Genomic DNA, 14913 nt, shown 5'->3' with positions numbered 1-14913 from the left:
TTCATATATAGGAAATGTAAACGATGTAATCTTTTCATTTAGTTGAACATCTAGTGTTTCTGTATAAGAGTGTGTGCCAATTAATAAAAAAACATAAAATTTTAATTCAGAAACAATAATTTCAGTAGAATAAAATTTGTTAAATTCAAATATTCTTTTTTGGAAAATTGAAGGACTATTAAACTAGCGAGCTATAAATAAAAGTAATTATTATTAATTAAATAAAGTAATATTAATAATATTATATTAAAATTTTAATAACAATTTATTTTTTAAATAAATTGAATTAATTTAAAAACTTAACCTTAAAGATTTCGAATTAATATAGTAAATTTTACAAAATTGTCCGACCGCATTACATACAATAAGCGAGGTTATATGATAACGTAGGAGCGCGCTTCTCCATAGTAGAAAAGTGTAAATAAACTATATTTAAAGAAATGTTGGTTTGTGTGTATGCGCATGTACCCTTCTGTTACCAAAACTAACTGGTTAACTTTTCAATGAATTCGGGTGGCACAAAGCGAAATTCTACTAAGAAGCAAATTTACATTTTTCTACGTATGTTAACTAAATACTTGCTAACTTCCTTAAAATTTAAATAAAGTGTTCAAAACACATTTCCATAAACTTCTTTAAACTAGGCAACTTTCACTAAACTAAGCAATACACATTGCGGACCGTTATATGTTGACCACATCACATTTCTTTGATATTGAATAAAAATTCGCTCAAATTTGAGGAAAAAATTAAAATTTACTTTTACGAGAATTCCGATTTTCTGTATCGTACCTTTACAATAAAAACTGCCAAAATACAAAATATCGTAAAAATTACGTTATACCATATAGTAACACTTAATCAGGAACGACATTTTGTTTTTTCTTAAGCTATAGTCAACATGATTTTACCACAATATTTGTAAACTTTTTAAAAATTAGTTTTTGCAGCTTTGTATTAGATTTGAACCCTACGTAAATTGTAAACGGTATAACATGACATGGAATTACGGCAACTTTCATTTCTATTAAATCTAAAAAAGAGTGCACTTAAAAATGAATATTTTTTTATATTTTTTAATATTAAATACTTACCCTTAAGACCACACAAAATAGAAATAAAATTTAAACAAAAAAATCTGAAATTTTTTTTTGAGTTCTTCAAACTTGAATTAAAAATATTTAAAATTTCAGAAATTTTTAGTATTTCTTTTATATAACTGTTTTCTTGGAAAATTTTTCATGTATTTCAATTAATTGCCTTACACAGAACCATATTAAACTCCATCTTTTGTACGAAATCTATAATACAAATCAAAAATAATCATAAGAAGCACAGTATCATTTAAAATTATAAATTAATTAAAAAAAAAAACAATAACTTGGTAGGTATTTAAGCTAAATTTAATATAAAATTTTGTGAAATTTTTAATTCTTCTGATTTCCTTAATTAACATAAAAATTAACATACATATATACATACATATTTATAATATATATAAGAAGTTACATTCATTTTTATTACATGACAAAGAGATTTCCTTAACTGATGTACCTTTAATTAAAGAATAAAGAATAAAAAAATTTTTAATAACGATGAAGAAGAACATGCAATATAATTGCGGAAGTATAAATAATTAATATTTGTATACCTATTCTGATATATACATACATACATGCAAAAATTTTCTTAATTTATAATTTACTTTGTCAGAACCTTCCCCCCCCCCCCTCTCTTATATTTCTTAATAAATTGAAATCACGAATTGCATTATCAAATTTCAAGGTGTTTTACCTGCTGGAACAAGAAAAAATATACCCATTTTTTACTTATTTATTTTTAAACTTACATAAATGCTGTACATATATACTTTTTCACAACAATAAAATAGGTATACAAGAAGAATATAATTATGGCCATCACAAGTATACCTTAAAAATACACATAAATGCACATAAATGCTAAATGACCAGTATACATATAATATATTATACTTGTTATGTAAGTATGTAAGTACATATGTACATATATAGAGAATAATAATAGATTTAGGAGTTGTTGAATATCAAAATAAAAGCAAGAGCAATAAAAATGATTTCATCAAATTAAATTTGCAACAAGATTTTATAAAATCATTGAATTATAACTGAATTTACATTACCCTGCGTGCTCCCCTAACCATTCCTTCTATGCTCTTCATCTTTTATATAATTTTTATTTTTCGATCTCCATGCTAATAAATTTTAAACAAATTATATAAAAAAAAAAAAAACAAATCGTTTATTATACCTGACCTAGCTTATATAGCGCGATATTCATATTAAATACACTTACAAATGACATACATATTCATATACATACATACAAAATCTAATATTTTAAAATATGTAAGTATATATAGCCGAAAAAAAACGACTACAAAAAAAAATTAACTACTATTTCTGATCAAATTGTTGAAAACGTACGAAAAATTACAAAAAGAAAAACCAACACATTTACAATATGAGCAATATATATAGATATACGTATATACACATCTTTATTCATATAATATTATGTACATACGTAAAGATATATAAAATAAAATTTTGATATAATAAAATTTTAACTGACAATTTGGCTATTTTTGAAAAATTTTAAAGCTCTTAGCAACACCAAGAAAAAAAAATTATTTTGCTAATTTGTAAAGTTATAATTTGATACATTGAAGAAAAAAAGAAAAATAAAAACACAAAAAACATAACAGTAACAAAATAGAAATTCTCCAAAGTTCGCGAAAATTCTCTACATACATACATACATTGTATATAGAAAAAAAAGCACAAACAAAAAAGTAAAAACTATTGTAAGTAACTTAATCGTTTAAAAATTTTTTTTTTTTTCCGAAAGCATTGCCAGTTACAAGAAATTTTTAGTTAAAATTTTAAAAATTGAAAAATAATTGTAGAGTTTCTTTAACAAAACTATGGAAATAATATCTTGGTTAAAATATGATAAAAATTTTACAAAACTCAACGTAATTTTTTTTGTTTTTGACACTACTCTCAAATTCAGCTATTTTTACTCATATTCTCAAATATAAGTTCGATGATAATAAACTATTATTAAGTCTTATACATAAATACTGCAATAACTGTAAATATATTTTAAAATAAATATTACAGGGGAGTCGCGATATAGTGACCATCCAGTAAAGTGACCTCCCAATATAGTGACCCAACCATTTGAATTTTGCGTATTCTAAATAGTGACCCAAAACAATTTTGTAACTCTAAATAGTGACCCTAAAAAATATTTTTTGTAAATCAACCACATGTTTTTTTCCTTATTGTAAAACCGTTACAATTGGAGTTGTTTTTTTTTTGTTTTGCTTTCTATATTTGCATTTCTTTACATTTTTTGTCAGTAATTTGGAAGTGTTAAAACAATAATATCGTAGTCTTTCAATTTCCTAATAAGTAAAAATGACTGGAAATATTAGAAAATTTTTAACTCTAAAAGAAAAGTTAGAAATTCTAGATGAATTAAAAAAAGGAGTCTGCAGTTCAGTTTTAGCAAAGAAGTATGGTATTGCAAAGTCTACAATTTTCTCTATAAAAAAACAGAGTCAAAAACTTAGTTCTACTAATGCTAATTCATTTGGTGGCCTAGGTAAGTAGAAGTACATACATTAATTTATAATTAGTGTTTATTTCTGTGTAAAAATGACTTTTTTACCTGTATAGGTAAACGAAAAACAATGCGCACTGGTGAATTCTTTAAGCTAGAAAAAATGTTGTATGAATGGTTTTTAGAAGGCAGAAAAAAAATATACCGATTGATGGTACCATTTTAAAGAACAAAGCTAAATACTTTTACAAAAAAATATATAAAAAAGATGACTTTTCTGCTAGTTCTGGTTGGCTCCAAAAATTCAAAAAAAGACACGGAATTCGATTTATAAAAATTTGTGGTGAAAAGTTGTCTTCTCAAAAAGAACTTGTAGATCCTTTTTTAATCAAATTAGCAGAAAAAATAAAGCAGCTTAATCTAGCGCCGGATCAAATCTACAACGCGGATGAAACAGGCTTATATTGGAAACTGATTCCGGATAAAACTTACGTTTCAAACAAAGAAAAAAATGCGCCTGGCCGAAAAGTTTGTAAACAACGTTTGACATTTTTAGCGTGCACGAATGCGTCTGGTGATCATAAAATAAGACCTCTTGTTATTGGAAAGTTAAAAAATCCACGTTGCCTGAAAAATAAACACATTCCTGTAGATTATGATTCTTCAAAATCAGCTTGGATGACTTGCTCAATTTTCAAAACATGGTTCGACACAAAATTTATTCCTCAAGTGAGATGCTACCTTGAACAAAAAGGTCTTCGTAAAACAGCTCTTCTTTTGCTTGACAATGCTCCAAGTCATCCACCTGAAGATGAACTCATAAGTGATGATGGTCAAATCATTACAATGTTTATGCCGCCTAATGTTACTGCCCTAATCCAACCTATGGACCAAAACTGTATTAGAATCACAAAATTGAAATACAGAAATCTACTTCTGTCCCACATAATCGCAAATAAGGCTGAAGATTTAGAATTTATATTGAAAAAATTTAACCTTCGTAATGCTGTTACAAACTTATCGAAAGTTTGGGAAAGTTTAGAACCTGTAATGATAGCTAAGTGTTGGAAAAAAATTCTTTCTACTTCTTTCGATAATGAATATGATTCTGAAGATGAAATCCCATTAATAAATTTAAAATCCCAAATGTTTTCAGATCAGGAAATGAACATTACAAAATCATTATTTCAGAAGATTTGTCCAAATGCCAACTTATCATCAAAAGATATTTATACGTGGAATGAAGATGTAAACTTAGATGATGAAACTCCTGCTGTTGAAATTGAATCTGATGATACTGACGTATCTGAAGAGGTAGTAGAAGTTCAAACTAAAATGAGTCATTCTGATGGAATCAAAGCCATCAACGACTGTTTGAAATACGCATTAGAAAATCGTGCAACAAACGAAGAAATTTCCGTTTTGAAAAATATTCGAGAAAGAGCTGTTTTGGAGCAAAGTAAGCAAACATTTAAAGAATGCAAGATTACAGATTTTTTCAAATAAATGCGTCAAAACCAGAACTCTTTCAAATAAATGTAAAAAGTTATTTAAATTCCTAACTTATGTTTTCAGATTCTTTGTTAATTTTTAGTTTTGTTTTATGTATTTGTTTTGAACTGAATGGATGTTATTACTTTTATTTTATAATTTTTATTTTTAAATAAAATTAAATATGCGTACTTTATTAAAAATAAGAGTTTTAAAATTATTTTTCTGAAACAAATGTAACCTTTACTGATGAAGAATAAATTATAATATTGATTGAAGAAAAAAAAACACTAGTCTCGGAATAGTAGACTCCTCGTAACAATGACCACCCTGAACATTTAATTGGTCACTATATCGCGACTCTACTGTATTAAATAATTGTATACGTACTAAATTTAATTTCAATTTATATTATATATCATACTAATAATTATTGCATATATTAAGGCGCAAGTTTTTATAATTTTTGCATTTACTATATATACAATGCTTATTAGAAACAACCAAAATCAAAGTGTCTTATAACAGCCTTATAGAATTCATTTTAAGTTTTCATGTTTGTATCTATGTATGTATTTATTAATATGTACATATATATAAATCTTTGATTATTGATATTTGACACAAGAATCTTTACAAATTTTTATTGTGTTTGAAATTAATATTATTCAATTTTGTGGAGGTATAACAATTATAAAGCCAACAGTAGTTGACAACGCACAAAAATGATTTCTTACAATATTTGAATTTTCCACCTTCCATTATTTACCTTATTCAGCAAAATTTGTTAAGACAGAAAAAATTCTTAAGTGGCCCATTTTGGTGGTTGTCAAATGACTAAAAATCTAAAAAATTTTAAGCAAATAATCGTCTTCAAAAATTTACATATACGTACATACATATCAGATAATATTTTCAAAGTTCTGTCAAAATTTAAAAAAAATGTATTTAAGAAAATTATAGTAGAGTCAAGTTAATTTGTATAGTGCTCCATATAAGTTGTAATTAGTTTGTATGACAGAACAGTTCAAGATAGATGAATAATTTTGTATTCATATAACTCATTACTTATATGTATGTATAAGTACTTACATACATAATTTCTTATTAATATACTTAACTGTGAGTCTATAGCATTACCTCCTGAGCTTTACAAATTCTATTTTAGTTCGAATTTTCAAGTTTTTTCGTAAAACCCATGCAAATCTTTAAACTCAATACGCTAGAAAAATTCTGACACATTACCGGTTTCGTTCAATTCCCTAAAAATTTTCATTTTTAATTTCATATGAAGTTTTCGTTACAACTATGGTTCTGCTTGTTCATTGAGTTCATTCCATTGTTCATATGTGTATAAAAATTTGTACAAACTAGGTCTCTATTTCTTGTTTATAGTATTATCTAAAAATGGTAATGTTCAAACAAAAAAAAAATAAAAATTGGAAATGTCTATTTTTGCTTAGCTAAAATTTTCATTAAATTTATTGGTAAAATGGCAAAAGTTTAACGAAAGTTTATTGAGCTAAAAAAATATAGAAAATCTTTACTTTAATTTTTTACAATATTGACCATACAAAAATCTACTCTATTATATTTATATAACATACATACATATTTACAAGCGTATATCACTTAAAATTTCAAATTCAATTAACAATAGATGATACTAAACATACATACATACATATACATATATATATATTACTAACCAACACATTTAGATTTCTAAATTGAATTCTTCAATTTTTTTTTTTTTTTATTTTCCTTACATTCTCCATTAAACTTATGTACATACAAAAGCACATTCATTTTTACACAAATTCATATACTAGATTATATAACAACTAGGTATATAAATAAATCTATGTTCCATAATTGTGTACATACATACCTATGTATGTACATTTCTCATTATATACCAACAAAGTACATAAATACTTATATTTTACATTTTATAGATCACTATACTAACCTAAAATTTTAAAGACTATTAAATTTGAAAAAAAAAAATTCTTTATTGCTTAAAAAACTCATTTTGATTTTTTTTTTATTTTCTTTCTTTTTTCCTCGTACGTCGAATCGTACGCTTCGCTTATGAATATTTTTCGTGTGTTTTTTTTTTTCATTTCATTTTTGTGTTTAGTTTACATAACGAGGTGGGAAGTGGGCGGCTTTTACTTATGTATATGTAATAAGTATTTTTATTAAAAAAAAAAAAAAAACAAAACCTGAAATTCACATCATCAAAATTCTGTTAGCACGATCAACTACAACTATAACAAAAAAAAAATCAAAAGCAAAACACAAAAATACCAAAAAACAAAAAAAATTATAACAAAATGCTAAAATATTTGGGAAAAAATTAAAAAAGAAAAAAAAATCGCGAAAAAAACTATTTAACAACAGCGCGAGTATATAGCGAAAGAAAAAAAAAATTTTTGGCAAAAATCATAATAAAAAAAAAACACAATAAAATAGCAATAACAACAACAATAACAACAAAATCGCAAAACATTTGTTCAAACAATATTCCAAAGAATTAATAATTAAAAAAAAAAAGAACAACAGAAGAAGAAAATAAATAAAAAAAAAGAGCTAAAAAAAATAACAACAATAACAATAATAACTATGTGTGTATACTATTGTAAAGTTAGAAAGGTCAAAATGATAATAAATGTGTGCAAAACCTTTCAAGGACACGCCAACAAAAAAAAAACAACAAAACAAAAATAAAAACAAGACAACAAAAATCAACTAGCAATAAAAGTAAAAACGTCAGATAAAAAAAAAAATCGTTTCAATTTCGCTTTTCCTCAATAAAAAGCGCTACAAAAAAAAATGAAAAAAACACAACAACAAAACAAAAATAATAAAAAAAATCAAAAGAAGAAATTAAAAATTTGGCGTAATTTTTTTTTTTTTTGCAAATCGCTACTTTGCTATTTTTTTTGTCTTCTCTTTTTTTCCTCTGTTTTTTTTTTTTGTTGGTAACCATATCTTAAACTAGTAACAATAACTTATAGTTCGTGTTTTTTTGAATTATCAATATAAATATAAGAAAGATGTGTAACACATGTGTTACTTTAAATAAAATTGAAACAATTACTTTTCAAAATTGGGGGAAAAGAGAAAGAGAATTTTTAGATTATTAACGCCATGCTATTAAAAAGAGAAAAATCAATTTTTTTTTAGTATTTTGAGTATAAATTTTTAAAAACTTTCGGCACTGTTCACACAATTTCTGCAAAAATCATGAGTTCCAAAACTTTTTGACGCTAGCGTCAGCTTTTGTTGCAGAAAGCAAATGATTGTCATTTTTTGATTTTTTTGTTTTCGTTTTTTTTTTTTTTGCATTTAATTCATATGTTACTGAATTTGATGTATAGAAAAGGAAAACAAGAAAAAGAAAAAAAAATTTTACTTTTAATTTATGAAACATCAAATGACATTTATTTGCATTTTATGACAGTAGTTTGCAAATGAAAATTATCAATGTGATTGACATAACGATCGTCATATGACGATTAATGTTCTTATATGTTATGTTCTATTGATAATCTTCCTTTTAATATAAATTTACCTGTATATAATTTTTAAGTAATAAATCGTCTTTTACAAACAATCAAAGTTTCAAACCCGAATATTTGTCTACAATAATGTGAACCCATAACAACAGCAAATATGAAAAATTTTATATTTGGACGGCTTAAACATATTGAATTTTTGAGCAATACATCTACATCTGTGTCCACTTGAAAATATTAAATTTTCGAAATTCGAAATCTCGTGCACAACATACGAGTAATATACCACAACATAAAAAAAATTCGAAAATTTATGTTTTGGCGATATTTAAAAAAAAATATAATTTTTTGCTTAGGCATTTATTTAATAAGTTTAATTTTCAGTTTAATTTTAATAGAATCCCGTTAAATGAACAATTTTAAAAGAATTGGACGCAACAATTGTTTCAAATTGAAGTGCCTTAAAATATGATACTAAAGGTATGCGTCATTCAGCAAATGTAAAACTGTTATAAATTATATATGGGAATTACTGTTTCTTATTTGATTTAGTGTTCCAGAAATGCAATTTACATACAAAATATATGTATATTAATTTCTAAATTTCGTATATTAATAAATGAGTACATACAATAAAGCCAGGCTCTGTAATTTTTTTTTTAAATAGCCCCAAATAATTAATACCAATATTCAATTAAAAAATTACAAAATTGTTTTCGAATCCCCTTAAGAACTCTTTAAGTACATGTACCAAATTTACTTTTGAGTTCATTTGTACTTGCACTCATACATAATATGTAAAATCATTAATTTTTTTTAAATAAGAATTCTTTTCCTAAAGTATTTTTATTCCTCTTTTTTCCATTCTTTATATTATTTCTAATGTTATCGTAAATTAATTTTACAAAATAATTATAAATTCACTGTCATTAATTAACATAATTTTATTAATTTTTTTTTATTTTTTGTGTCAACGAATGTCATCTAAATGCCAAATATAATTTTTATTAAACGGTAAAAAAAAACTTTTTCTCTTCATATTTAAATTGATCTGTCATTATTATTAAAAGTTACATCTCTGTTTATAAAGTTTTATATGGCATATGTATTAGTTTTTTATATAACAAACATATATGTACATACAAAAATATATAAATATTGTTGTTGTAATTGTGTTATGTGATTGTATTGCCCAAAAAATTAATGAAGCTTTAATATTTCCCATAAAATATAAAATCGTTAATTAAATTGGCCATAAAGCTTTTATTTTGTTATTTCTTTTATTTTTTCGCTCTTGTAAATTATTAGCAAAAAATATTATGTATGTACACATGTATGTACATACATATTTCTCTAAAAAGCTTCAATAATAATAGTAAGTAGGGTACAAACTATACAAAGATGATTTAATCGGTTGAACTTAAACTACATAGTTGGGAATAACTTAATTGGCAAATTTGACATAAAAAAAAAACTTTTATCATTTTTTTTCTCACAAATTGATCAAATTAATTTTTGCAAAATTTTGAGAATATACGATATACTAAAAATATTGTATTTCAATAACACATTTACTTAATGATAATTATAACTAAATAATAAATGTAGACAAAAAAAATAATTAAGGGGATTGTCCATTAGTTGAAATGAAATGGCCGAAATACTCTATAAATTTCAATAATCGAAAATAAAAATTATTAATATTTGCAGAGTATGTATTTGAAATGTTGCTAAGGGTTGAATTGAAATACAGAGTCTAGCTGAACAGTGTTGCTGAAAACTATTCAATTTTCCGAATCGAAAGTATTTTAAATATATACTAATAAATTTTTAATTCTCATATTTAATGTCTGAATAAGTCGAACAATATGTTCCAGTAGGTTGTCACCCTGATACAAATTTGTTTTCATGGATTTTTTTCTTGTAATTGTAAAACAAATTTGAGCACTGTCTTGCCAAGAGCTTTTTCTATTATTAATGTTTTAAATGTTCTTGGAAGCAATAAACAAATGTCATTTTCTAAAAGATGGTAAAATTCTTAAGTAAGTGTTGCCAAAATTTTTCAAACAATTTGTCATTTATTGTTCAATAAATGTTGTGTCATCTTGTCGCCTGTTACTAGTTTTACTTTTGTATGTTGAAATGACTGCGACTCGTTCCTAATGGAGTTGAAGTAATCAAATACGAATAGGTTAAGAGGCATTGCAACTGCTAGTTGAATATTTTAGATATTTATTTACCAGTAGGTGGTCAGACAAGAATATTTCAATAATTCACCAATTTATATTCAATCAAGCGCTTTTCAAATTAACTCCCTTCATTATATAAGTTACATATTCGGCCCCCGGCTATTTTAAATATTTGTACATAATTTACATTAAAATTTTATTAAAAATGGAAAAAAAATTTATCTGTCAAATATTTCATTTTTTTATTTTTCGAAACAAAACAAAAATTTTTTTTTCATTATTCATAAAATTCACAAGGTCTTTTAAGTTATTCCAACAATAAGATAAATAAATAGCAAATACGATTTCGCTCTCATTATAATTTGTAAAGATTGTAAGTGTGAATATTAATTTTGAAGTTCGGCTACCAAAAAATGATTATTGTATTTTATTCTTTCTTTTTTTTTCAATATTTTATTATTCAACTATTGTTCTCTATTCTCGGTTTAGTGAACAAATCATAAAATTTTTTAAAGAAGTAAATAGAAAACTATTATCAAAATCCATAATTCAATATTTTGAGCACATAAACCCACAAACACATACATACACATTACATATTATTATTATATAACTATACTGTATAATATTACTACTGAATTAAATATTTTAAGAATAACAGGCAATTGTTATTATATAATTGTAATTAGTCTAATATTATAAAACGGTCTGTGTAGAAAATTTACAATATTCGGTGATTTTAGATAATTTTAATTATGTGATTAAATTTAACAGTAAATTTATAATTTTTGTCGAATTATACAAAGTGATTCAGTAAAGACTACAATTATATTATAGAACATTGCATAGGGCATCGAAAATAGGTAAAATTTTTGTCTGAAAGTAGTTTGTCAAATCTCAACGGTTTCCGAAATACAGAAAATTTAACGAATTTTAATGAAATTTCTACTTGCCAAAGCTTCTTTGCTTATAACTTCTCTTTCAAAAAGGATAAAAGCTTCAAATGGAGAGTTTATGACTTTGTATTTTACGGAATTTCATGAGAATCATAACATTTAATTCTTTAAATGAATATTTAAACATTATATAATTAAATAGGGCCGGATATTTGGAAATTAATGAAAGAAAAATTTGTTTGTGTGATTTGAAGGGAAAAATTTATGCGGAAACAAACTTGTTGAAGAAATTCTGTTGTATATAAGAAAAATATCAAAAAAATTAGCCGCAAAAGCCTATTCAAACGCTGTTTTCGATTAATTTCTATAAAACTTGAAAACTTACCAAGCATGAAGCAACTACAATACCTATTTTATTGTAAAAATGAGAAAGAGTTGGATTATAAGAAAATCAAACTATTTAAAACCAATTCCAAATCTTTATTGCTTTCGACCCAAAAATCCAAAAATTCCTAAAATTTAAAAATTTCATCGTATTTGGTTCTCTGTTATACCATTTAGTTTTCACATGATTTTGCAAATTGAATTTTAACGCAACTTTTTTCATTACAGACTGTTTGTTTTATATAAAAATAGTAGATCTCACGGCCAAGTTGAAGAGTCTCAAGAATATGGCCTAAAAGTCTAAATTATATTAAAAGTAAAAATTTTATTTTTCTAATATATTTAATATCTAGTTCTTCCATATAAATACAGCTATGAGGGTTATTCGTTTAAAGGGGCTTATCAATTTACTGAATTATTAATTTTACAAATATTTTTTTTAAATATACTGCTTATAATAATTATAATTCAATATCAAAACAATATCCAGAAGCAATCTTAATAAGAATGAATGTGACCTAATCTAATAAAACTCTTAGAATACAGTACATATATATATACTAACATATTATAGTTAATATATCTAATTATATACTGTATACCGCCATTTATATAACACAAATGTTACAATATAATTAGTAGAACATCTTTTATATTTGAAAAATTCTTAGAAAAACCTTAATATAATTATTTTTCAAATTTTGATTATTTCAAAAGAAAATTTCAAATAAATTTCTTAGATACATACATACACACTTATATATGCGCACTAATTGAAGAACATTATGTAAAAAATTAAATTTTAATAGCGAAACATTAAAATATTATGAGCAAAGAAATTGCTGTTGTTATTATTAAAATTAATAAAACAAGTAATGGCAATAAAATTAGTAATAAAATTATATTTTATTTTTCTATAATTTAGAGTACAGTACTTTATTATAATAATACTAAAATCTCAATCTACTACTTATATATGTGTGTATGAGTATGTATGCAATGTGCATGAACAATATAATAATAAAATCATTAATATAATGTAGAACATACTCTTGTATAATTCAATCTGTACTGTAAATATACTGTAATATAGTATAACAATATTAAAAGTAACAGAAAATAACAACATTATAAATGTAGGTAATTGCAATAAAATGTATAGATGTAGAAAAAAAATAACCGCTCTTGTGTCATAATATCAATCGGCCAATTGAAGCACCTATTTACCCTAATTAAAATACCGTAATAATAGAATTTCCATTATACTTCAATTTGATTTTTTGTTTTTTTGCATTTTTAACTCTTATTATTATTTATTGTGCTGTTATAATTTGTTACTACTGTTATTGCTCCTGTTAACTTACTAAAATACAAGTTTTTTTTTTTGCTAACTGCTCATCATCAATTATTTGTATTAAAGAAAATTAAGGAAGAAGAATTCTTTAAAAATAAAAAAATAAAAATTAAAATCCTAAACTATAAATGGACCGAATGAAAATAAAAAACAGAAGAAAAAAAATACCAAAACTGCTAGAAGAACAGTAAAAATTAAAAATTAAAAAAAAAAGTTTTTTTTTTAATTTAATCCAAACCGCTAACTTACAATACACGGCATCTATACAACATACACACCAACACACACAAACCTCTCTAAAACAAAAACATAATAGTAGTGAATGCGAAAAAGAACTGTAAAAAAAAATTGCATTTGAAAGAAAAACGATGGTGTGATTTTAATGTTCAAGTTTAGTCCAAGACAACCAAGAACACAGAAGAAAAAAAAAAACAAAATAGTAGTTAGGAAAAGATCAACGTTATGTGATCTCAACCCAGTTGGTCAGTAGCAGGTTTTTTTTTTATTTTCTTCATTTACTCGTTTATAATTTTAACCAATTTTTTTTCTCTCTTCTTCTTCATTATTTTTTTGTTGTTGTTTAATTTCTTTCAATTGCAATTCATTGCATTGATTGCATTGCCGCACATCATTGCTGATTTTTAACAGTTTTTTCTCTCTCTCTCTCTCTTTCTCTCTGTCATTTTCTTATTGATTTTTTTCTATTTTCTCTTAAAATTATTTTGTGTTTTTTATTTCTTACATTTTTTTTGCTTGTTCTGCTTCTTTATTTATTTGTTTTGAGGGTAAACCAATCTTTTTTTTTCTTCTTCTTCTTCTTTTTCTTTGCAATTATAGTGTAGTTTTCTTTTCTCTCTATACTTGGTAATCATGTTTTGTCATCTTCTTCTTCTTCTACTTCTTTTTACTTGTGTAATTTTCACCTTAAATGGAAATAGAAAAGAACAGTTTATAGTTAAAATTTACACCTTTAGCTTTTTGTTTTTTTTTTTTTTTTGTTAACTGCAAAATAATGCCTCTTGTTTAATTTGAACTGGACTCAAAAACTAAACAGGTATTAAAAAAAGTGTTGTTTTTTTATGTTTCATTCTTAGAAGAAGAGAAAATAAGAAAAACAAATTTTTTTTTTTTTTGGATTTTTTCCTATAAGTGCAGTTAAAATCCGATCATTATTAACGGATGAGGAAAACAAAAAAAAAAACAAATGTGTATGTAATTTTCAGTGGAAATGAAAATTGAAAATTTTAGGTATTTGGAATTTAAAGCCAAATTTAGAAAGAAAATGGAAAATAAAAACAGAAGGAAATTTTAATTAACGAATAGGTAGGAAAAATTGAATTTAGTGTGGATCTATTGAAATTTTTCGTTTTCTTGGCTTTATTGCAAAACTAATTTTGGTTTATAAATATGAAGGTCTCTTACTTTTTGTTACTCTTCGAAATAAACACAGCTATATTTTTAAAGTA

General features: G+C 24.4%; 1 protein-coding gene across 1 annotated transcript; it reads left to right on the top strand.

The window, feature by feature from the left end:
• Positions 1-3783: 3783 nt before the first annotated feature.
• Positions 3784-5115, top strand: LOC129607032 (jerky protein homolog-like). Its single transcript, XM_055517723.1, has one exon. It carries the CDS (start codon positions 3784-3786, stop codon positions 5113-5115), a length of 1332 nt encoding a protein of 443 aa, XP_055373698.1.
• Positions 5116-14913: the final 9798 nt, after the last annotated feature.

The sequence above is a fragment of the Condylostylus longicornis genome, unplaced genomic scaffold (genome assembly GCF_029603195.1).
Source record: "Condylostylus longicornis isolate FDR11 unplaced genomic scaffold, ASM2960319v2 ptg000026l, whole genome shotgun sequence".
Lineage (NCBI taxonomy): Eukaryota > Metazoa > Arthropoda > Insecta > Diptera > Dolichopodidae > Condylostylus > Condylostylus longicornis.
Note: the sequence above shows the minus strand (reverse complement) of the source record. Positions and strands in the feature narration are given on the sequence as shown.